Genomic DNA, 27,130 nt, shown 5'->3' with positions numbered 1-27,130 from the left:
TGCGATATGACAACAGATTGAATGCAGAGCAGATAGGAGAATCCAGCTGTCTTCTATTAAGCCAGACATTTTAAAGGATTTGCAAAATGCAAAGCAATGCCCTTCTTTCTACTAAATATTTGTTTTGAAAAATATAGCTATTTTCCATGAAAAGTATATTGTTTATATTAACATGCAATGGATTATTGTTATTTTCAGTGAATTAATAAGGTGTTTTTAATTTCTTAGTTTTATTTTCTAAGATGGTTAACATCAATAGATATAACCTTCATAAACAAAAGCTCTTCAGAGTCTATAGTAATGGTCAAGAATGTAAAGATATGACCCCAAAAATTTGAGATCCACTGATTTAAACTATACACTAAAAGATTAAAAATGCCAAGTAAGGAGCCTGAATTTTAGGCTTAACAAGGCTATTTTCTACTTTCTAGTTTACTTCACCTTAATTTTCCTTCCCTTCTTCGGTTGCCATATAATATTAGATGGGTGGTATCCTAGCAAGTTAAGTTCCCTCCTGTTGAATTTTAAATTACTCAGGCATGGCATTTCTGTTCCTTTCTGCTGAGAAAAATAAACTCCAGAGCTTAACAGAATTCCCTATTGGGAAAAGGGAAAACGTTCTCCTCCTCTCTAAACCAAATGCTCCTTCCCTTTCCCAAAGTTGGTAAAGTTAACTACACATTATAGCTTAAAAAGGACCAGGACGAAATGTGGGAATTATGTTTAGGTTGGCGTCTTCAGTGCACCTAAGTTGACATGACCATGATGAAACACTGTCAGCAAGTATTTGCCCATCTTACTTCCCAAATCAACAATAAACAGAGTCCAGGACAGGCAGGAGAGAGTATCAAAATCAAAAGAAAGAAAAAAGGTATTTGCATATGAACAGAGAACAGTACAATCAAGTATTAAAGAGATGGTGATTGTTTGTGTCTGCGTGTGTGTTTGTGCACATGCATGTGTGTATGTGTGTGTGCGTGTGTGTGTGTGTGTGTTAGGGTGGAGGGGGAAGAGGTAAGGAATTATGGACAAATGATTAATATTCATTAAGGTACAATGAGAACTATTCATATTAGACATGGAATTTTAGGTGTTTTTATACAATTGCTACATGGGATCATTTGTTCTTTTGAAATGATGGCAGTTTTTAAAAGGAAACCAATTGAACCATTCAAATTCTGCTTCCAAAGTCAACCTTAAAGCATTTGCAATGATGATATCAATAATTTTTGAACCAGCACATTCTGCTCTATCTTATTTACAAATATAGTGGATTTTTACAGCCAAAGAAAATATTCAGCTTGTATGTCTCAGTACAGCTGTTCCAATTATTAAAATATTGAAATGCTTCTGTAATAATGATAAATGAAGGGTGTATAAACACATATGGTACACATAAATACTTTCTAGCAATGATGATTATACTAGAATTATTCCATGGGCTTAGAGCAAAAAGCATTACCTTTTTAAAATATTTATTGTCTAACAGCAAACCAATTGCATATAGGATTTTAGAAATAATTATAAAGACAGAACTCAAGATCACTATCTTTTTAAATTTTATTGCTGCAGGTGTACGGAAAAAAATTCCTCTTGGAGATGCACAGTGCCAAAACAAAAACCTTCTTTGAAATAGAATAACAAAACGCCTCTGACTTAATTCATTTCTCTTCAGGGACCTGACTTTTGATACAAAGAGGCGGCGGGGGGCGGGGGAGGGGTGCAAAATCAAAACCAGAGTAAGTGAGGCCTCCAAAGCCTACCTGGCTTCAGTCAGGCTCTATAAAAAATCTCCTTTGTTCAACTCTTAAGTGTTTATACACAAAAACTTCACCCCAGTTTCATCTAAAAGAATATTCAAGAATTAGATGTACAAGCAAATAACATAACACGTAAGAGTACTGACAGAATTCTACTTCAAAGAGTTCTTAAAATATTTACATTCATCCAACTAAAAATGCCATATGTATTTTCTCAATGCTCAACATAATTTTAAGACATACTAAGATCAAAATACCAAATAATAATGATTACTACCATCACCACCAGAGCCTATGTATACTTTAAAATCTGCCCCCTATCTTCATCATCACACCTCTCTGAACTCATCGCCCCTGACACTCACACCGCAGCAGAGGCCTCCTACCTGCCTCGGGGGGTTTTGAACTTCCTGCTGCCCCTGCCTAGAACAATCTCTCTCTAGATGGCCGCATGGCTCAATTCCTCTCTTCATTCAGGTCTCCACTCAACTGTCACTTCTTCAGAATTTCCCAACCCTAACCACAAGGTATATGATAGCTTCCCCAACTCCCATGGCTTATTAAGTCCATGAACCAAGTTTATTTTTCATCATAGTACTTAACACCAATAGTGATACTCGTATTACTTAACCTGTATCCCATTTAGAAAAAAAAAAATGCAACTCGCTGCCAGTGTCCATTTAACATCACGTGTAGGAATGCTATGTTTTCTCAGATTTGATATTTTCAGCGATCAAGAATTACTATATTTTGTAGATAGAAATACCACTACTAAAAACTTCTAGAATCCTTTAAATAGAATGATGTCATTTGTTTCCAAAGACTATTTATATACTGTAGTGTTGAGAAAATAATAATAAAAGTGAGATATTTCATGGCAAACTTGGGGGTAAGATTAGGACTGTAATCCACGAGTTATCTTAGGATAAATACTACAGCCACGAGGGCTGCCACCAAGTCTTCTCAAGGCAAACGGGAAAAGGGTTAAGAGCCAGTAAAGCAAAGGCACCAATCAATGTAACTGATGCTATAGGCAACCAGATGAGCTTAAGGTCATTATTGTACGTGCTTTATATATTTGTTTACCGTCTGTTTCCTTAAGTAGAACATATATTCTGTCAGGGAAGGGAATCTGTATGTTCACTGCTCCGGTCCTACCACATGCAACATGACTATTAGTCACATAGTTGGCACTCAATAATTATTTATTGAAATAAGTAATTGAGAACTTTATGTTTGTTTATGTGTTAATATAGTCTAACAATTTACCAGAAATGCAAAAAATATGCTTATATGTAATATTGCCAGGTATTGAGTTATTCAAAGATCATATAAATTATACACACATGCACAATTTTACAACATTAGATACAAGAAAATTTTACAATTTTACAATTTTACAGCATTAGATACAAGAAAACAGTTAATATAACTAACCATAACTCAACATCTTTGATGATTCAGAGGTCAATTACAAGGCTTCACTTACATAACAAGAGTCCCAAAGACTCCATCCAGTTCTGACTAGTTCTACTATTGAAGGTCAAGGGGAGGCAAATCTAAGAAAAATAAATATGCCTTACTGAAATAAAAAATTTGAAACTCTAATTTAAATTACATGCAGGGATATTTAAAATGCTATCTTCTCTTTGCTTTCAAAAAGTGAAACAAATTTCCCATGCAGGAAGTGGTAGAAATGAATCTCAGCTGTATAATGATGTTTTTTAATCACAGAAAAGAACTAGTTTTGATCAAGCACAGGAAAATAGGAGGTAACAGTAGTACTAGTAACAGCAGTAACTGAAATGGTCAAATCTATCTTCCGAGCATCCATGACTTGGCAGGCACTGTGTCTAATGCAGTGTATACATTATTTCTAATGCCCAGAACCACCCGAAAGCTACCCCAATTACACGACTGATGAGAAGGGGGCTTAAAAAGATCAAACAACTCTCTTGGAGACTCGAGAGCAAGGTAATATTGATCATTATAGAATCTCACGGAAAGAAGAAAAGAAAATATTATCACTATTTGATCGATAAAGAAACTACAAGAAAGGATTTAAATACTGAAGGTCAGGTTTCTTGACTCCCATTCACAGGAGTCTGTCTATTGAGACTAAATTATCCAGTACATTCTTAATTTCGCCAAGATCTCGTTTCATAACAAAAATTGTAAATTAAATTAAAACCCCACTGAATCCAAATCTTATAAATTAAAAAAATCTTGCTAGTAACTATTTATTTTTGACAACACCACCACAGTTTATGCCTTCCATCTGTAACTCCTTCTCCACTGGTGATTTAGAATATAAATTCCCATCTAATCGATATTGTCTAGATTTTGGATACAATTTTAAGAATATGATTGTATTAATTGCTTGCTTACTTTTTTACTTATAATATGAACTTCAAGTTAAGACTATTATACTAGAAAAGAAAAATTAATTTGAGCTTAAAATGGCATTGCCAGGACACAAATTAGGAGAAGGGAGAACAAGATTAATATTGCTGGAAAATAGGGATTGGGAGCTGAGGAATAGAGAAAACCCAGCAGCTCTGCTGGGGCTGGTGGTATTTCCAGTCCTAGAATACTACCAACACCATGGAAGGCTATGAGAAGAGGCAGCAGAGGAACAAAACAAAAAAAAAACCATGTTTAGCAACACATGGGACTGATTCTGTTCATGACGTCTCTTTGTTCCTGGTACCTGACATTACTTTGAAAGAGTCAAATTTCAGTATCGCCAAGTTTCTTGACCACATTGTTTTCCCATTAAGCTTATTACTAAAACAGCTTTTCACAACATCAGTTAACACTTTGGAAATCTGTTCCTATATAACCATCTTATCTGGATTATGTCTTTTCCCCCCATTTTGTTTCTTTAACACAAGAAAAACAGTACAAATTTTAATCATGTTCTAAAACAGCAAGAGAAGCAGCAATGACTCAATGAGTTAAGAAGAGAATAAAAATCTTGGTGTTGAAACGCAGAATCTTGATTATGTCACCAACACAGTATTACACATTTATGTTCTCCAACATTCTCCTCAAAGCTTGGATAAAAAAAAATTATTTTTAAATGACTGCAAAGCATACCAATGAGTAGCTGCCAAAAAGGTTAATTGTCATTTTTATCCATGAACAGTGGATATCTGTCTATGATAAATTTTTAAAATATTAAGTGATAAACATTTGCTAATATCTTGAACTTACTTTTTTATTTGAAGTTTTTATTTGGTTCAATAATTTATTGAGATAACTACTTTAATGACAGTTCTGGAGGAAAAAAAAAGACTTGGAATTTCAACACAAATTAAATTCATTAAAATTAGGAGAGCTTTTCCAAATAGCATTTTTTTTCCTCTATAATATTGATTCCAAATGACTTGCTTGGTACGATAAGTCAGTACTAGTTCTGGTTACTATATTTAATCATGATTTCAGAGATATGTCAAAACATCAAAGGGATATCATCGCAAGTACAATAATATGCTGGAAGAAAAGAACTGGTTCCAAAAAGCTTAAAGCCCTAATTTGTATTGTGTCTTATTTAATTATTGTTATCTTTGAAAGGTAATACAATTTCAGCTTTATGCATTTAATTTTGGACCCAGATATTTGTAGACATGGGCAGTAGCAGACTCTACAGAAATGTATTTGTAGTACCTCAAAGGAAATTTTGTTTTTTCTCCCCAAAAGTGCATGTACTGGTGACCAGATGTGGAGGCCATATGGCACATGAACAAGAGAGCCTCGGGACAATAGGCATGAAGCTAACAAGCCCAACGGGCAGGAACAGCCACTCTGAAATGATGGACAAATGTTTAGTTCTGTTGACTTTCTGGAAAAAAAAGAAGTGTGTGTGTGTGTGTGTGTGTGTGTGTGTGTAGATATTTGATTTATGGATATATATATATAAATCACTTTATTTTCAAACCTAGAAATACAGCTTGGCCAGTTATTTTCTCCAACTCTTTATTGTTTTGGCTGAAAAGGAAATTTATCCATGTGCAGTTTATTACTTGGTCCGAATTCTGTCCTTTTCACATACAATTCATGTTGAAGTTAAAAGAAAGAAAACTGAATAAGGAACAGATAGTAAGACTGCTTTAACTTGCAAACAGATAAATTTTTTTTGCTATAACTCCCAAAGAACTATTACAGCTAATCAGTCACTAAGACTGTTTCTAAATTATCTCTTGAATTTAATCCTTCCCTCCCCAAGCCTCAGCTCTTTCTCCACAAATGTGCATCTTACACTCAAACTCTGCCGTGCTAAAAGATCCTGCAGCATGCATACACTCTCCGAATTCTGTTTTTGAATATGCAGCTCTCACTACTTTGAGTGCCTTTCCCATCCTTCCCTAACTGGTAAATTCCCTTTTATCCTTTAAAACATAGTTTAAGTATCAACTACTCATGAAATCTTGTTTGGCTTGTTCAGACAAAATTATGTCTTTTTTAAATGCCTTTTTAATGAACCACTCCAAATAAACCCACCAATACATTTCTATTCTAAGGAGAAAGGAATAAAGATAATACTGATGGCAGCTGACACTTATAGAGGGCTCTATTTATGCCAGATACAATGTTAAGTACTTTATGCAAATTATCTCATGGAAAGTTATATACTTAATATATAAATTTGTACTCTTACAAACGTACAAAAGATAATACATTTGCATTAGAGACTTTACAGAAACAAGAAAATAAAAATCACTCAATCCAACTGAGGTAGACTAAAGATGGTTGGTCACAAATTCTTTTGTTCTTCTCCACTTGAGAAGGGGAGTCTAATGTTTTCCCCTCGATTCTGGGCTGGTCAATAGACGTGATATTCTGGGACTTCAGAAGCTACGTTATAAGAATAAGAAGTCTTGCAGCTTCCACCAGTTCCCCCGAGCCTTCTCATAAGACGTCTGACTACCCTGAGACTGCCATGCTGAAGAGGCCATGGGTAGGCACTGCAAATGAGCCCATCCTTCCAGTTATTCCCTGAAGCCTTCTTGGATCCTCTAGATTTGCTCCTCTACCAGCTGAATACCACCAAGTCACCAACTAGCTACCATGTGGAGCTGAAGAATTGCTCAGCTGAGTTCAGCTTGAATCCTGCCACACAAAATTATGAGCTATAATAAAAATGCTTGCTTTAGGCCAGTAAATTTTATGGTAATTTGCTGTGTAGCAATGGATAATTGGAAAACTCACTACTCATTAAAAACTATGGTAATCATTTTCATATATTTTTTTATTATTTCTTCTAATTTTGTCTATGTACTTAATTAACTTCCCTCTACTTTTTTCTTTCCTTTTTTGTTATTTGACAGAGGTGGGTTCATACTATACGTGCAGTTTTGTTTTTCATATCCATATGTGTAACCTCTTTTTCCATTAATATTAACACTATTAACATTTCCTCACCTCACTAAAAATATTTATTAATAACTTAATTTTTAATTACTATGTTCTGCATTCCATCATTCTCCTATTGTGGAACACCTATGTTACTTCTAATTTTTCGTTATTATAAATAAAATTGTAATGAACATCTTTCAAAGTAAATCATACCAGCATCTCTGATTATGTCCTTAAGATTAATCACTAGAAGTGAAATTACCAGGAAAGATATAAGCTTTTTCAAGAGTCTCATCATATGTTGCCAAAGTGCTTTGACAAATTCACTCTCCCAATAGTACTGATTCTTGATGACCATACCATTGAGCTCTACCAAACATGAAATTATTATTTGTTAATCTTTGCTAATTTGAAGTGGTAAATTTCTTCACAGTGTATTTTGACTTTACATTTTTTATTACTAGGAAAATTGGACATTTTTTTCATATGGTATTGGCCACTGTTATTTCTTCATCTGTAAAATGGCTAGCTACATTTTTTTTTACCTTTTTTTTCTGTTGAACAATTATGTTTTTCTCATCTATATGAATGGATTTTTTACATGACATGTATATCGATTTTTGTCTTTATGACAATACTTTTTCTATTTTGTTCGCCTTTTAAAAGGGGTTTTGATTCATTAATAGCCAATATAAAATGTTAAAAGGTAATAATGATGACTAAATTTATTGTGTTTTCTATATGACTGGCAAAGGACAAGTAATTTATGTAAATTTTTTGTATTCTGAAGACAATGAGTTTGCTGTTATTGTTAAACCCGCCAATTTATAGATGAGAAAACTGAGGCTTAATAAGATAAATAATTTTCCACAAGATCACTTAGTAAGGTTAGGGGCAAAATTCAGATCCAGGACCATCTGATTTTAAAGTCTTTTCCCTTAACCACTAACCTATAGTTTCCATAGCTGGTGAATTCCCCCTTTTGTGATTAATTCCATTGCTTTTATGTTTGTAATGTTCTTCCCTATTCCATGACAAACTATATGCTTACCAGTATTTTATAGTAGCTTTCTTTTGGTTTGGGTTTTTAATTTACCCGTTTAAAAGAGCAATAATCAGTCCCTACCAATTGTTCTTGTCCATTTATTAAATAGTCTTCCTTTTCTCACTGCTTTGTGGCACTGCCTTTATTAAATACACTAAACTCATTAAATTACTAAAATATCTGTTTCTGAACTATTTTGCAACAGTACTACATTATTAGTAATTATTGTTTATGAGAAAGGTGGTGGTTATTGCTAAATTAAAAGGGTAAATAGTAAAACCAAAACTAAAAAAATACTAAAAATATTGATAAATATTATTGATATAATTGGTATAATGAAATATACCAATATAAATTTTTAAATAAAGAGATTTTTTTAAAAGTTCATTAATGAACTATTAAGCAAATAGTTCATTAAGTTGATTATACCGCCCCCTCAAAACTACCAATAAAATTTGTCTGTGTGCACAATGTTTAGAAAGAAAACCAAGGTTTTATCTAGAAAGAAAATCTATAGACACAAGCTATCCATAACAAGGATTTGCTGTAGAAGGGATTCTTCAAAGATGATTGCTAAACTTAACTCCCAACAATGAGAATCTACAGTTGGTACACCCAAACAGGGCTGAGATTTCTGAAGTAAATACAAACAATACAAAGTCTTTGCAAGAACTCAAAAACTATGTTTGTTATCTGGGTCAAACCTCACTGCACTAGAACATCCAGCCTTTGGAGCTCACACCAGGGAGCCTAAACCTTCTATCCCTACATGTATTACTCATCATTCATGTGTGGCTGAAAAGTGATAAATAAAATGAGTCTGATGTACTAAAGGGACTTGCTCCTTGAAAAAATTCCAAGGAGTATTATTTATTCATAAAGCAAAATCAAACAAACTTTCTGCAAAAAAAAAAAAAAAACACAAAAATTATGAGCCTAAATTTATATTTCCTGATAAACTGATGTATAGAAGATTTTCTTATAAATAGGCAGAGCTGTACTCTCCATACTAGATATGTAGCTTGACAATGACATTAACTTAACTTCTTTTTTTAAAACAAGCTTTTCAAGGTAGTGTAGTATAATTATTGAGAACACAGATTTTGTGGTCAGGCAGAGCCAGGATAGAACCCAGGCTCCACCACTTATATGTAACCTTAGGCAGACATTTAACTTCTCTAAGTTTCTGTCTCCTCATCTGTACAACAGTTCCCAGAATTCTAAGGTTTGAATATGACAGTGCATGCAAAGCACTTCAGCCTGGTTCCTGGCACTTAGCAAGAGCTCAACGGTAGTGGATAAAGTGGTAGTGAGGGTCTATTAATTACCTTACAACTTCAGTATAAATATCTTGTAAAAACATCAGAAAGATTTCACAAAGTGAAAGGAGAAACTGGGAGTGGTTTGGCAAAAGAAAGATGACAAGTGTTTGGGGCAAGATTTGTCCATTTGACAAGATTAGACCAAGTCGTAGGTATGATCAGTTGCACTCTCCTCCTCTATGACCCTTTCACAATGAAAAGGGAAATTTTAAGTCAAATTAGTGTTCTGAAAGCAGGTTTGGCTATGACCCATGATCCTCTCACCTATGCATAAAAACATAAACATGCGTAGTCACTTAATTTTCTGTTGCTTCAACCATAAATTACCTCTCTTATACAAGATTTTTGTTTGTTTCTTGTTTTTTTGTTGTTTGTTTTTGTTTATTTATGGTGACATTGGTTAATGAAATCCAGCAGGTTTCAGGTATATATTTAACAGTAAGGCAAATATATATTTACATTGTATGTTATATATATATATATATATATATATATTTACATTATGGGTTCATATATTTACATTATGGGTTCATCTACCATAGTTAGATTTCTTTCTGTCACCACATATTTGACCCCTTTTACCCCATCTACCTCCCTCTTCTCACCTCCCCCCTACCCTCTGGTAACCACTAGTCTATAGTCCATGTCCATGAGTCTCTGTTTATCCTGTTCATTTGTTGCTTTTAGGTTTATATCCCACATATAAGTGATATAATGTGATTTTCAACTTTTTTCTTACACAGGTTTGGTGAAGATTAAGATAAGACCAGATGAAAATGTCTCACAAACTGTAAAGAACTACACATTCATTGAACCAATGTGTACTGTGTGCTTCTTATATACCAGGCATATTCCCAATGAAAGGAAGCATGGATAAGTAAGTTATAAGATGCTGGTCTGTCAGTATCAGAGTAGTTGTAGCAGAAGGAGATCGATGCAAGTAACTATGAGCCACGCTACAACTGATATGTATTATGGATGCATGTGTAAGGGGCTATGGCACAGTAAAAAAACAGAAACCAGTTATGTGTTGAGACATATACCTTTTATCAACTGAAAATTAGTCTTTTTAAAAAAACCCTTCTTAACATATAATAGAGCGCTTCATACCCAAAGATGCTCAAAATTCGTGTTGACTGCAGTCCTTATTAACTATCTATTGCTTGTCTTTACTCACTATATGTCATAAGCTCCACAGTAGCAGAGACTTTGTTTTTCTTGTTTACTAATGCAGCTTCAGTGACAAAGAATGGTGTCTAGTACCCAGTAGGTGCTTAATAAATATCTGTTGGTTGGATGGATGGATTTTATGTCTGGCTACATAAGAAATCATTTCCATTTGGAAGTCATTTCATTAACACTCCTACAAAAAATGAAATGTCTTTGCTTCTAAACTTTGGTCTATATTTTCCTTTTTCTTTTTCTTTTTTTTTTTTTTTACTCTATTCTTTTGTCATACTAAGCAGAAATACACTGAATTAATCCTTTTTCCAATCAATATATGAATTATTCAGAAGGAGAATTTAAATCAGGTGAGTGTATTAGAAACTATTCTGGTCAATAGAGAGAAGAGTGTTGATGACATATGCCTTGATTAGTAGTATATTTATGATATTTAAATAAGCAGCTTTCCTCTAGAGAGTTGTGTTTATAAGATTATTATTAATATGCCTTTTTATTAGTTTTTATTTAGATTATGGCCTTTAAAAATCTCTACAAGAGCAAAAGAAGACATCCACTAAACAAGTTACCTAAAAAGAAATAAATTAACTAAAGATATTACATATCTATTCAAGTTTCATGTAATTAACTTCCTTCTACTCCCAAAACACCTCGATGTATTTTACTGTATACATTTCATAATGTTTTTATATTTTATAATGTTTTTCCTACTAAAACTAAAGTTAAAGGATATAAAGTAAAAAAGTATGGGTATCATGTGTTTGACAAGATAAATTCTATATATTTTCAGTAAGAATTAATAACCAGAAATACCAAACCTTAAATTTTTCAATTTAATTTCCTCATTTTTTTCTATTTAAAAATTACAAATCCAAAATTTTGCAGGGGAAACAAACTTTGAACAGTTACTAATATATCAAAACAGCAACACTAAACAAAACAAACTCACCAGAAAAAGATTATACATGGACTAAGTAAAAAGAGGAATCTTTTGTACTCTTTTGTCAAACCACAGTAAAGATATTTTTAATCGCATAAGTGAATAATAATAGAAAATGCTTCACGTGGTAGGGTGGTAACCAATCAATTTTCAACACATATTTTCCACTGGAATAAGCTTTTTGGCAATTCCGTTTTGCTCATTTGCTACTTTTTTTTAAAGAACTCATAATCAGGAGATTAAAAAAATTAAGATGTGTTCCTACATACTATGTTAGGGAAGACTCCTATTAAAAACATTTGGTATAACAATATTTAATTGCTCAGCTGTGGACTTTTTTCTGCACAGATATGACATGACAAATTACTCTAGAAGTATTTCCATAATATTTGTAAAATGACAAAACTACCCTGCAAGATATAAGCTAGTACTGCCTCTACTGGAAAACAATGAGTAAGGAAAGTACTGAAGAGTGCCATATAACACTCTTCCTAAAGAATGTGTGTCTTCATGAAATCTGGATCATTCTAGAGAAAAAGAGACAAACAGATTGAACAGCTTCTATTTTGCACCATTTCACTTCTGCTTTGGATCTCTTAACTCAAAAGTAAAAATGGGAGTAAGGCGGGGGTGGGGGGGGTGGATACCAAAGCACAGACATTCATCAAGGTGCTCAGGTAAACCAGGCTTGGCTCACAATGTCCCTCAAGAGAAGGAAACTTGAGATCCTGAACAAATCTTTCTTCTACTTTTGAGGATTAGCAGCCTCTGGCAAGAAAAAAACAAAACCCTCAATAAATAATTCATCTTATCTAGGCCTCTGAGAGTGGTAAGAAAAAGAAAATGGAGAAGAAATACACACCCAGGTTTAAGCCTACTGTCTAGTTTCAGGTACTCACTAATGTCAAGCTGACCTCCAGGACTCTCAGAATCCTTAGGTCAGAAGTGAAATGGCAAGGTCCTCAAGATGTTCAGCAGGCCTAGGCCTCAGCTTCCTTCGGAGAGACCTGCCATTAAGTTACACCCAAGATGTCCTGTGAATGGGCATAAGCAAGACTTGATATCCCCAAGGCTGACTAATATTAAAAAACAAAAACAAAACAAAACAAAACAAAAACATCAATTAGACAGTGTTACTTCCTTTCATTCTTAGGAACTCAGATGTTTAAAAAAGAAAAAATGAATTCCATCAACCATTGGGGTGGCCAGCATAGTACAAACAGTTAGAGGGAGTGGCTCTGGAGAGATTCAGTCAGTGCAGGGTAGCACAAACAATTATTATTTCCCTTTTGGTCAAACGAACCAAAATGGTTGTATTCTTTCTTGTTTTTCACAGCATGAAGACCCACCCAGATGTGCCTTCGACTACTGGCAGAAAGTCCGTATTTGAAACTCTTTTGGTAGACCCTCAAAATGCAAAGAACCAAAATTGTTAGCCTTGAACTTACTTTGCCTGATTACTGACTCTGGCTTACAGCTGGAATAATATATGATATCATTGCTTCTAAGGCAAGCCTAGTTTAAAAGCAATCGTATATATTTGACTATCATTTTCTAATCAGATGCTTGGCAAAAATTCACCTAACTCCAAAATCCTGGCAATGTGCCCTCCCTGGGCAAAGGAACAAGAAGTTCACGGGTTTGTTTTTTTTTCTATTTTCCATTTGTCTCTCTCTTTTGTTACCCAAAATACAGTATCTTAATGTGACAAGGAAGAAGAACAACATTAAAAAATATATTCTACAGGAGAAAAGTAAAATTGAGATGATGTATCCTATGGAGAAATACGTCTCATCAGATTTCAATAAAAGGCTTGCTGAGGAGTAAAGCTCAAGATGAAAATTCAATGTGGATGCCAAATTTATAGATCATCAAGGAAAAACAAAATAGTGGGAAATGTATTTTAATGATTGCAGTCCTCATAGAGAAAGTTACTGACTTAAATGCATATAAATTAAAATTTGTATTAATGGGTTATGTAGACTCTATTGTGTTCTGAAAATGTTTTTACCCTAATGCCTGAGAACAAGTATGAGTGAAGTATGAAAACAGAGTGACCAGCAAGCATTTTGATGCCCTGCCCCAGGATTAATATTCCAGCAATATATAGAAGTGAAGGGCATGGCTTCAGTATCACACAGGTTTAGGTTTTAAACTGGCTCTGACGCTTACTAATGGTAGAACCATGGTCATCAGGTTAATAACTTGTCTAACTTCTGCTAAACAGTCCTCAAGTCTAAATCAGTAATTCAAGAAAATTATTTATAAATTGGTTGATGAGCATCTAGGACTTATTTTTCTCATTTATTTTTTCACTATAAATGCGGTACTTAGGTACTCAGACCATCCTAGAAAATCCTACTTGGTCCTGGATCCCTAGAAAAATGGCACAAATGGTACTAATATACTGATATCTAATCCACATTACAAAATAAACCGTATGTACATCTAAGAAAACATATATGTTTCAATCTTATAACTCCACTGTCCAGCAGACCGCATGTGCTCAACAGATTATTACTACATGAAATTGAATAGAATATTTTCTTTTGAAAAAAACTTTCCAGTTTTTTCCCTCCACCATTTGGAAGTGACACTTCTCTTAGCAAAGAGCTAGAGAGCAGAGATTTTCCTGAAAAAGAGAGAAAGTAAAAGGATAACTTCTATTTCTGAGAATTAGTAAAGTTTAACCTAGTGTCACTCTAGGTGTTCTGAATTATAAGGGAAAAAGGCAGTAGAAGTCTTTTGAACTAATAAAAGTCTAAATGCATGACCTCCTGATGGACCATCAATGTTAGGCTACTTACATTTTTTAATTCCAAATGTCCTTCATTTGGAACTTTTTTCCATAAATTTTTTAGAAAAATTAAAAGTCTAATAATTTAGTGTTGCATTAAAATATGTTAAATCTCATACATTATTTCCAAATATCCCCAAATCGAGTGATGTTTAAGAGTGCATGCATCAAGACAACCCACTATTTTGATCATTTCCCCATGAGATTATAAAATGATCAGAATTATAAGGCTCACAGCACAAATTTCTCTAAAGAAAATTGCCATAAAAGTTGACCATGTTAATTAGAATGTTTGGCTGCTGTCACAAAGACTCAAAATTATAGAGTCTTAAACAAGATAAGTACGTATTTCTCACTCACATAAAGACCAGGTAGGTGGCCCAAGGTTGATGTGGTGTTTACATCATTTTCAGCAAACCAATTATGGTTCTTCCATCTTTGTGTTGAAACATCTTCAATACACAGTTTCCTATTATAATTCAAGTTGGCCACCCTGGCTGCATTTTAGCAGAGAATGCAGGGGAAAGAAAGGCATGTATCAATCCTTTCAGCGCATAGCCTCAAAGTGGCCCACATCACTTCTTATGCATGTCTTGTTCACCAGAACTTGGTCACATCTAGCTGCAAAGATAACAAGGAAGCACAGTGTTTATTGTGGGTGGCCATGCACTATGTAAAAAGGTGAGAATAGGTGATAAGGACATTAAGAAGCTTCTTCCCTAAAGGCTCGAGTCTAAATATCACTTTTATTACTGATAAAGGCCAGACTGAGAGATGGAATATTACATCTGTCAGCCAAGATAGCTTGCTCATATAGAGCTCCAGAAATCAGACAGCCTTCTCCTCCAGGTCATAGGTAGGCAATGACCAGGGGAACCCCCTGCCATGAAGAAGCAGGACAGAGCATCTGCTCCCTGCTGCCAGCTTGCTCTGAAAAATAAGAAGAGTGGAGAAAGAAGAGGCCGCCACCCAATAAGGGCAAATTCTAATGCTGAGAGAGCTGAACACGACAGAACCCTCCACAGCCAGGCCCTTCCCAAGAGGAGAAAAGGCATAGTTGAGCCCATTCAATCATCCCAATTTTGCCAACCAGAAAAAACACTCCTCTCCCTAAGAGAAGAAGAAGTAAAGAGCAGAGAGAGACCAAGAAAATGCCTAGGAAAATCCCTAGGAGTATGGGAAAGGTATTCCTCTCTAAAACTTGTCTTTGTAGTTGTTTTGATAAAATACTGTGAAAAACACTGTGACATAATAAGAAATCTAAATTTAGTCTCTGCCCTACCACCTCAGTTCCTGACACACAGCTTCTAAAACCCTTTCCTGAGCAACAGGGGCACCAAGAGCGTCTTTTGTTCTAATATTTGGTCTTTGACCGTGTTTCCTGGTATACAGAACTCCCAAATCCCTTGAAATTTCCTGGGTGATAGGAGCATCTTTTTTTCTAATAAAGGGACTCTTCATGGGTTCCTGGATAGCTTGTGGATGGGGACTGGTCACCACGAAGTACCAAGCCATGAGCAGAATCCTGGAACTTCCAGCCTTCCCCTTATCCTCTAGGGAAAGGACGGGGAACAGAGACTGAGTTAATAATCGATCATGCCTAGGTAATGAAGCCTCCATAAACTCCCTAAAGTATACAGTTCAGAGAACTTTTGGGTTGGTAAACAAATCCACGTGCTGGAGGCGTGGCACACCCCAACTCCTGAAGAACAGAAGTTCTGCATTCAGGACCCTTCTGGACCGTACTCTATGTACCTCTTAACCTGGCTGTTCAGATGCATCCTTTGTAATATCCTTTATAATAAGCTGATAAACTTAAATAAAAGTTTCCCTGAGTTTTGTGACCCATTACAGCAAATTATCAAACCTGAGGAGGGGGCCGTGGGAACTTCAATTTAAAGCTGGTTGGTCAAATGTATGAGAGGCCCAGACTTGCAATTGCTGTCTAAAGTGGGGGCATGGAGGTGGGAGGATCAGTCTCCTGGGACTGAGCCTATAACCTGTGGAGTCTGTAGTTAGCGTCATAATTGAATTGTAGAGTCACCCGGTTGGTGTTTAGAGAGTTGGAGAATTGGTTGGTATGGGAAAAATCACTACACATTTGGTGTCACAAGTGTTGATAGTAGAATGTGAAAGAAACAAGAGGTTTTCTTTTAAAAATGCTATACAATTTTCCTTCTCAGGAAAACTATGAAAAATCTCCCAATCTGTAAACAATACTCTGGTTTGACTTTGGAGATAATCTTTCTCTGCTTCTTCCCTCACTTTTTTTCCAAATGATATCACCAGCACTTATGCTATGACAAATCATTACAAAACAGAACCTCCCAGGGTGTTGGTGAAGTGTGGAACAGAGCTAAAATGAGCCATTATACTCCCAAGCCTGGGACCTAACAGAAGTAATAGAAGACTGAGAAAGTAAAACTCACCAATTTCTTATAGGACAAGCAGAATATTGTTATTTAGTTTAGGTAAACTTGATTTGTTATAGAAGAGATATTCTGAAATTTAATATATCATTAAAAAAATTAATTCTACCTACAATAACTACTTGGACAACTAATAAAATGGTATGCCTACCATCTGTCTTCATTGCAAAAACAGATAAAATTTAAAACTAAAGCAACATTTACCTGGGCTATCATGAGTGGCTATGTAACTCATTTATATTTTGTTTAAAAATCATTTTCCAAGTTGGGTATTTTAATTTAGAAATGCAAATTCTGCCTAAAGAAATAACTGTAGATAGATAATACCTATATTTATAAATTATGTTTTTAGGAAGTATAAATACAGCTGCTTCTTCTACTATATAGTTTGATATCATTTTATAACTACAATAAATTATAATGTTTTTCTTTGTGACAGATATAAACATCAGTTACACATTGTAGAAACAATGGGATTTAAATCTAGATTTAAAGAAAAATATTGTTAAACATTATCAAACAGTAAATATTTTAAAAAGCAAGATTTTTCTAATAGTCTCAATTTCCTTAAAAAATTTTAACATAGATAAACAAAGTCTAGGTGAGAATATATTAAGGTTTTACTCAGATAAAATACTTTGGCATTTGTAATATTTTTGGCTCAGCTAAAAGAATAAGCAATTATTTATTGAACACTTACTGCATGTAAAGCACTTTACTTAGTAATGTACATATATAATCTCATTCGATCCTGACGATAACACTATGAGGTAGGCACTTTATTTCTATTTAGATGAAAAAACGAAATCATACTTTCTAGTTAGACTATATTTAAAATAAAATCTCTGTAGCCTACCACCAAAAAAGTAAATCCACACTTTGATTTAAAAAAAGCAAAGTCATTTTTACAAGTGTATACATTTACTAATGAAATAATAACTGTATCCATGTTCAGATTAAACTTATTTTTTTCTACATTTTAAACATGAAACAAAAGTATTTATTAATTAGCAGACTTGTGTTAAATGCCTAAAACATAGACTACGATTATTGGGCCTTGGAGATAAGGAAGAGAAAAAGGAACTGAGAAGATGTTTTATCTCCTTTTGGTTTTAAAAACATATCCACTGACAATAAAGATTAGATTTTCCCAATACGCAAAACGTTTCTCTTTTGAGCACATAACATTATCTTTTTCTCATTTTCTAGAGCCTGAGCCGAATATAAATCTTATGACCAGTACACAGATCTCTTGCTGACTAGTCCTTAAATCGCCAAAACCACGAAGCCAACAGTTGGCAGTAAGTAGAAAAACGTAGTAACTTATGTTAAATTATAGACTTCCAAGACCAATTTCTTTTTCTTAACCAAAGTTGTCTATAATATTACTTAGGCCATAAAGTCAACATTGAAGTTCGAGCAACAGAGGGCTGGTAAAGAGTGGTAGAAATGAGTCTCCCACGAAATCACCTCTCAATCATGGTTAAGATTTGCATCTAGTTGGCTCTCGAGCCCTTTAGAAAAAGCTAGAAGTTGCCCTCATACACAATATAAACTCAAATGTTCTACTTTCAAATCAAAGTCTATAAAAGGGACAGCTCATCTTTTATTATGACATTACATTAATGGAGGAAGTGTATACTATATAAAATAAGCACATCCATAAACAAAGCGCAATCACGATGGCTAGCTTATAATTTCACCTATGCTGAAACACTACTTGTAAGGACCCAGAACTCACTGAGAGCATAGTGCTAGCCAACGTAATGAGCAATTATGATAAAAGTAAGATTTTGGTGTCTTAAATGACTTAAGATACTTTAGCATGTTAAAATTTTTCTTTTCACAGTCTTTTAACTTTTTTTCACTTGCTGAAAGAATCACATAAAGTACCATGGTCACATCTGAGGTAGTCTAATATGGGACATAATTCCAAAAATTAATTATAAATATAAGATAGCTTAGAATTAAAACTGTGTCAAGTTTCTTCAGAAATCTCTAATGAGGTGCAATATTAATATTCTTGGGAAAACACTGCTGTGTCTTGTTTTGAAACACTTTTGTTAGATTTTGGAATTAGAGATTCACCTTAAAGAATACCAGTAGCAGGCAGCAGCAGGGTGAGGAGGTTGTCCATGTGGTAGTACAGAGAAGAGAAAAGAAGATGGTAGCAGTGGCCTAGAGCAGGTTATCAGAACCCAAGGGATGAAAGGATGTGCATGGGGGAAGGAAACAGCACCCCAGTGCAGGTTTCAGAGTCAAATGAGGGTGAGGAGCCATCTTCGCATAGTAGGGTTGTTGGAACCCAAGAGGGTAGAGCGGACATCCAAGTGGAGGCTGGAGGCAGTTAGGGCCCAGTGCAGGGTATCAAAACATGAGCAAGGTGAGGGGGGTGTTTAAATGGCTACCAAGGCCCCTTGGGGAGAAGAGAGGTGAATGAAACAGCAGCCCTAAATGAGTCGTCAGAACCAAAGGAGGTGAGAAAGTCATGCATGTGGAGGTTGAGGGAGAGTAATACCCCATGACAGAGTTTCAGAGCCTGAGCAAGGAGGTGAGAGCATCCGAACAGGGGAGTGGCAATGGCAGTATTCTCGCAAAGGATGTCAACAGAGGCACCTTTGCATGAAGTGAAAGAGAACATCTGTGTGAACCTAGACATGACCTGGAGCAGGAAGACAGAGCCCAGGTGAGGTAAGGAAAGAACAAGAAGGGAAGCAGCTCTAAAGACTGGTTACATATGTGGAGATTTATCAAGTCATTAACTATGTTGAAGGTAATGGGAGATAGGTTCCTCGCTGTCAGAGAAGGGAGTTACGAATAAGGAAAAAGAGAAAACTAGAATAAACTCTGTAGTATTAGATTAGAATTATGACATTAGAATGAATTCATGGTTTTTAATAGATATAGATATAGGTGTGGGATATAGATATAGGTATAGGCATAGATTATAGATATAGATAATAGATATAGAAAAATATATAAGGAATATTTGGTAAATACACAAACATGGTGAGAAATTTTTAAATATTTCTGTCAGAAGCTAATAAATCAAAGAGGTAAAGAATTTAAAAAGTGTAGCTTTGAGTCAATTATTAATGATTATTTATATTATAATAATATACTTTATTATACATAAGATATATAAATATTGTATATAATCACTATGAACTAAGGGACATTTTTGGAACCCTACAGACAACAATTAGAGAATAAACTTTCTTTTTGAGCCCATATGAAACATTTATAAAAATGAATCACATACAAACAAGGAACCATATACAAGGAAATTAAATCATTCAAAACACATTCTCTAACCACAATCTAATAATCAATTAAAATAAAAGTTTTTTAAGAGCCCATTTATTTATAAACTTAAAAATATTCAGTCTAAATAATTAATTAACAAAGAAAAAGGTCATAATAGAAATTGTGAGATACTTAGAACTGAATAACAATAAATATAATAAAAACTTTTGGAATAAGGTACAAGCAATATTTAAAGGGAAATTCATAATCTCATGCATATATTTGAAAATAAGAAGTTAGGTAAAAGAACATCAGAGCAAAACCAGGAACATAGAAAGGAAATAAAGATAGGAACAGAAATTAATGAAATATAAAACAAAAACATAAGTGAGTATGTCAAAATAAAATAACTAAAGTCAATTCTTTGGAGTTACTAATAAAATTCTGCCAATACTGAGCAAAATCAAAAAAGAGTGAACACAATAAAAATACTAGGCATTATAAAAGGAATAAAACTATACATTGAAAAAAGATTTAACATTTTTAAGAGAATTCTATGAATAAATTTATGCCAGTAAATTTGAAAATTTATATGAATGAATAATTTCAGCTGATATAAACTATCAAATTAATCTTAAGAAGAAACAGAAGAATTAAATAGATCCATAAACATTTAAGTGATTAAATTGGAAATAAAAATCTAAAATGAACAAAGCAAAAAGTCCTAATGATTCTTCAGGCATATTTCACTTTTAAGCAACTCATAATTCCTTTCTTATACTCCTGAGAATAAAAAAAATAAAACTCACTCTAACCAAACCCATGGCAATCCATAAATAGAAGTCGTATGCTAATCTCACTAACGAGCATAAATGCACATACTAAATTAAATATTAGCAAACTAAATCTAGCTATGTTTGTTTTTGTGTGTATGCATGCACATGTGTGTTAAGTGTGTGTGTGTGTGGGGGGGGGACCAAGTTTAACCTATCCCAGGAATGCAATAATGATTATTTAACATTTAAAATTTTTAAATACAATTCACCACATTAACAGATTAAGGAAGAAAAACTATATAGTAATCTAAAAATTTCAGGATCTGCATTAAAACTCATGCATTATAAGAACAACAACTCAGCAAACTAGTATTAGGAACTGCCCTTGTTTGATTAAAAACAAAACAAAAACTCATCGAATAAAATATTGAATGGTTAAATTTTAGAACATTTTTTTTAAAGTCAGGAATAATGCAAAGATACCAATCTATCATTGCCTCTTTTGAAGAGTGTCCTAATATACATAATCAGTGCACTAAAAAAGAAAGTGGCATTAAGCGTTGAAAGGAAGAAAACAACTGCTATTATTCACAGATATTATTGCCCACAAAGGAAATCCAGGAGAACCAATGAATCACAGCAAGAAATAAGAAAACAAATATAAATATCAAATGCAAGGTTGCTGGACATGTGATCAGCAGTCAAAAGTCAAGGTATTCCTCCTCTATGCTGGCAATAAACAATTCGAAAATTTTAAAAATTCAATTCTCAATGGCATTAAAATCTTTAAAATACTCCCAACAAATCTAGTAAGTCTCATTTATAGAGAAAACCATAAAACTGGACATATTGATTTTGAAATGCTGTAGTATTAATTCTGTAATAGATAAACTGAACACTGGAACAGACTAGAAACTAAGAAATAAACCCACCACTGTATGAGATGTCAGTACATTACACATCAAAGGGAAAAGGATAAGTATCTTTTGCTTTCAAATAACAGAAAACCAACTATTAAAATTGCTTAAACAATGAGAAGTATCATCTCACAAAACCAGATTTTTTGAGGTAAGACTCAGAGTCAGGTTCTGTTCTGTCTTCCTGAAGATAACAGCAACCTTCTTTCATTACCACAAAATGCTCTAAGTGTCATAAACATATATCAAGAGACAGAAAAAGGAGTTTGTTTTTTCATTATATATCTTTCTATAAGGGCAAAAGAAAATCTTTCCTAGAAATATCTTCAGCAAACTTCCCTTTGCCTCTCTTTGGCTAGAACTGCTAAACCAATTATTAGGTAGGGAAATGAGAATACCAATATGGTCTGAGAAGAATCAGGATTTACCCAAATAATGTGGGGGAAAAGTAGACACTGGAACAAAACTGGTGTTATGCCAACATGAGAAAGAGAAAAAAGACTGTTGGATAAGTAATCTATGGTACAAGGGAATAGTTCATACATGGTGTGGGGGAGACTAGGCTATTCCTATGGGAAAAAAAAATTAGAGCTTAATAAAACACCAGGTGGATTAAAAATTTGAATGTCAAAAGTAAAAGTTAATTCTTAGTAGAAAATAAAGAACAATATATTTAGAAATTAGGGGTTAAAAATATTTCTAATGTAAAACATAAATAAGCACGAACCATAAAGGATAATATTAACTAGACTACATAAAAAATTAAAACTTTTATACAATGATATATATAGGAATTAAAATTAAAAGAAAAAGTACAGTCTGGGAGAAGTATTTCCATGATGTAAAACAATTTATGCTGTTACCCAATAGAAGAAAAATGTGCAAAGTATAAGAATGAGCAACTGACAGAAGAGGAAAATTGAATAGTCAATAAATATCATAAAAGATGCTCAGCTTCATAGTAGCCAGGGGATTGCAAATTTATAATGCAGATAGCATTGACCCACTATCAAAAATGTTTAAGTTCAATAATACTGAGTGCTGGACACTATGCTGGGAAAGAAACTGTCATCCCTTCCTAGCAGAACTGTCAACTAGTCCAGCTTCTTTAGTGATCTATTTGGTGCTATTTAATTACCTCAACAACATGCATGGTCAACAATTTAACAATACTCTCCAAGGTGTATATCCTAGAGAAACTCTTTCACATGTGTACCATGTTCCAGGATATTCATCACATTCTTTCTAACCACACCGACACATAAACATACACACACACTCACACACATACACACACAAATATAGAACAGCCTAACTCTACATCAATATGGATTGGATAAATTATTTTATATTCATTTAAATAGTGTGGTATAGAATGAATGAACTGGTACTATACATGTCAACTTGGTTATCTTAAAAATAGAATGCTGAAAAAGCAGATTGCTTAGAAATATTATAGCGTGGTGTCACTTACATAAAAGGTAAAACCCATAACAATATGCTATATTATTTATGGAAAAAACATTTAATAAAAATATAGAAATAAGATTCAAGCTTATGATTACCTCTGAAAAAGAAAAAAGGAGAATCAGAGCAGGGAAGGGTATAGTATCAGAGATGCTTCAACTTTAACTCTATTTTTATTTCTTTAATAAAAAAATGATACAAAATAAATATTAAAAACTAGTAAGATATATTGAGTCTATATAGAGAGTACATAGATATTCGTCATATTATTTTACGTAAATTTGAAATATTTTATAATTTTAAAACATATATCTTGTTAAAAAAAAATCTCCCCATAAAAATAATTCATCAACCACGAAAAGGTCCTACCCCACATACAAATTTCTTCATAAAACTACAAATGCAGTTTTTTCTTTTCACCTTTTACTGAGCCACATGTTATATATGTTGTTTAAGGATTAGAGACTAGTTAGTGTGAGAAGAAATGCAAATAGCCATAATAGTCTACAGGAATAAGTTGTAAGGATTGAATAAAGATGCCATAAAAATCAAGAAAGGTCCGAGTGGCATAAAATTGAAAAGAGATTGTCCAAGGTTAGTCAAATGCTCAAAAACATTCTTAGTATTGAGTGAGAAGCCAAAGATGTCACTGTCAAAAAAAGAAAGGGTATGGTAAGTTTCTATTTTAATTTGAGAACACAAGGAGAATATGATATAAGGTATATGTCAACAGTATGATTTATTACTAATACTACAATAAGTATCAAAGTTTTTCCCTGGAAGTGAAAATTTTAATTATTACTATCCCAAGAAGCTCCCATAGCAACATACCTGGAGAAGGAGCCTTTCAAAAGCCAGAAAGTTGTCCCACTTGGCAGTCTGTGGGTGTTTCAGAGTTTGAACAGTGGCCAGTCCAAGCTGCAGGAGTCCACAGTGATTCACTAGAGCTTTGAAGTTGTTCTTGAAGAGCTGAATATAGGACATCAGCTGCCCTGGAGTGACTCTTCCTAGAGAAACACAATAATTTATCAGTGAACCCTCTTCTGGAAGTGGTAAAAATAATGAGGAGAATTCCCTTAATAATACTAACTATCTTATATTGGTACAGAACTTCTGAGTTGACTGCAAGCTTTGCTAAGCTATTGTGATTTTTACAACATGGTGACAACAGTGGAGTTGAAACTATTACCTGCATTTTGCAAGTAAGAAAACAGATGTTAAGTGATCTGGCCAAGGTCATGTTGTTAGTGAAATTCATTTTCTAATTCTGCAATACCCTGCAAGTAAGTTCTCAAATAAAGTCACACAAATAAATATTTGCTGGGCTCGACATGGAGTGCCTCTCTAAGACATATGATTTGGAAGTCTAAGAGGCAAAGAGGCAAAATTTCTAATTGTGTGTGTATGTATATAAAACATGAGGAAAAATCTGTTACAACTATAGCTAAAACTTTATCACTGATATCAGTGGGTTCATGACAATAAAAGGATAAAGCTGGCTGTTACACAAAACAAAAATGTATGGAAAACCAGGGTAGCAAAAACACTAGAAGATCAGATATCAGAAGAAACAATGTGGTGTGGGTGATACAGCATTTGCTACAATGATGACCTAGACTTGAACAAGAGAACGCACATTATAAAAAACGAGCAATAGTACAAAGACAAAAATGGACAAATGAAAAAAACTGTTGAAGATTCACTCCTTCAGAGCCTCTAAGTCCAACTTTTGCCTATAGCAGTCCTTCAGTTGATTCACTTCTCACTCTCCAACCCGCCAAATTTAATTCCTGCCACTTATCAGTACTTTGCACAAAACTCCTGAATACCACAAATTCTCCCTATTGGGCAAGAAGAAGGCAATGGGGCCAGACACAGATGAAAGTCAAGTAAATTCCTACACGTTACCCACGCCATGTTTGTGGGTTACTCTCTGATGCTTGAAATCCAAGTTTGTTTGTTTTATCCAGATTTGTTAATACTTGGCAATGAAACCATCTATCTTTATTTAGCACTTCACAGTTTACACAGTGCAACCATGCCCTCTTCTGATTCTCATAGCAAGTCTATGAGGCAGCATACAAGGCATGTGCTGCATCTCTGAGCCCCACCGGGGCACTGAGTTCAGTGTCATGCACAGTGCTAAATGGCAGATATCACATAATAAATGATTTTGGCTACGGATCATAATACACAAAAAATGAAGACTTAGAAGAAACTTAAAAGCCTGTGACATATTCTTTCCTTTCATTACATTATTTTGAAGAGATTAAGAATTTTGAAGCTCTTTCTTACTAGTTTATCAGGGTAAGCATCTAAAGAATAAGAATACTAGGAATAAGTAGGCAGCAGAATCTCACTAGTTTCTTTGGTCTCTTTGTAGAGCATGAGCTCATTCCTGATTCTCAAAGCAGCAAGCTAACGATTTGCTTGCTTAAGTACTAATAGAGAAAAACCAGAGAAGAACTCTGGTTTTGAGCCAGGTTTATTAAGGTATAATTTACATACAGTAAAATTAACCTTATCCTAGTATACAGTTCTGTGAATTTTGACAAATGCATATAGCTCGGTAAGCACTATCAAAATCAAAATACAGAACATTTCTATCATTCCAAAAGTTCCCCTTCTTTGTTGTTAATTCTCTTTCCTTATCCTCAGACCTTGATAAACACATATATGTGTTTATCTGATTTCTATACCATAGTTTTGCCTTTCCAGAATGTTATATAACTGGAATCATATAGTATGTAGTCTTTTGACTCTAGTTTCTTTCCCGTTAGCATGGTGTATTTGTTATTCATACATGTTGCTTATATTCACAGTTTGCTCCCTTTTTGGTCTGAGTAATATTCCACTGTACGTATGTGTCATAGCTTCTTTACCTATTCACCAGTTAATGATCACCTGGTTGTTTCCAATTTTTTAAATTATGAATAAAGTCTTCACGGACATCCGTACAGGCTTTTATACATGTATGTGTGTGTGTACATATGATTTCATTTTTCTGGGGTTAATTTCTAGTACTGGTGTTGCTGGGTCATATATTAAGTATATGTTTAACTTTATAAGAAATGGACAAACTGATTTCCAAAGTGTGCTGCCCCACCAGCAACATGTGAGAGTTCTAGTTGCCTCATACCCTCACCAGAACTTGGTATTTATTGCTAGTTATTTTGATTTTAGTCATTCTAACAGGTGTGTAGCAATATTTCATCATGATTTTAATTTGTCTTTTTCTAACAACTTACAGTATCGATCATCTTTCCCTATGCTTACTTGCCATCTTATATATATTTTGGTGAAGTATCTGTTCAAATTTGTTGTCCATTTTTATTAGGTTGTTTATTATTATTGAGTTGTGTCATTAATTTTTGTTAATTCATTGTTTCAACACATATCTCTGTGCCAGGCATTGTTCTTGGACAAATCGTGGACAAGCCAGATAAAAATCACTGACCTCCTGGCCAATAAAGAAGACAAATGACTCCTTGATGCTCTCCTAATTAAGTCAGCCTATCACATGTCATTCTCTCTTACGTAATGGGGACCTTTTGTGCAAATAATTAACATTTTTACACAATGACATCTTCTAATGTTAAATATTAACATTAAATATATGAAAACAAGTTTTCACACAAAATGGGTTCAAGTCTACAATCACCATGAGTCCCATTTATTTGTTAAACACTGTCCTGCAGGTGATGGAAGTACAAAGGCACCTAGAGCTTTGTCTATGAAGAGAGAGATTCATAAAATAATTATATAAATAATTACTTAATCATTATTGTGATAAGGATTGCTAAGGAAAAATACAAAATGTCTTCAAAATATGAAAGGCTCTATATGATACGAACTGTCTACCTCTCTAACTCTGTATCCTCAACTAAAGAA

General features: G+C 34.0%; 1 protein-coding gene across 2 annotated transcripts in view; it reads right to left on the bottom strand.

Annotated features, from left to right (window-relative positions):
- SCFD2 (sec1 family domain containing 2) overlaps positions 1 to 27,130 on the bottom strand; it is a 355,447-nt gene that overhangs the window by 275,347 nt on the left and 52,970 nt on the right. For both annotated transcript variants that reach the window (XM_011362648.2, XM_023532112.1), the window contains exon 4: positions 24,071 to 24,246. In XM_011362648.2, the coding sequence (XP_011360950.1) occupies positions 24,071 to 24,246 (176 nt within the window). The remainder of the gene's footprint in view (positions 1 to 24,070; positions 24,247 to 27,130) is intronic.

Source organism: Pteropus vampyrus, unplaced genomic scaffold (genome assembly GCF_000151845.1).
Source record: "Pteropus vampyrus isolate Shadow unplaced genomic scaffold, Pvam_2.0 Scaffold77, whole genome shotgun sequence".
In the NCBI taxonomy this organism is placed as follows: domain Eukaryota; kingdom Metazoa; phylum Chordata; class Mammalia; order Chiroptera; family Pteropodidae; genus Pteropus; species Pteropus vampyrus.
The sequence above is the reverse complement of the archived record's forward strand: the minus strand, read 5'-3'. Positions and strand labels throughout refer to the sequence as shown.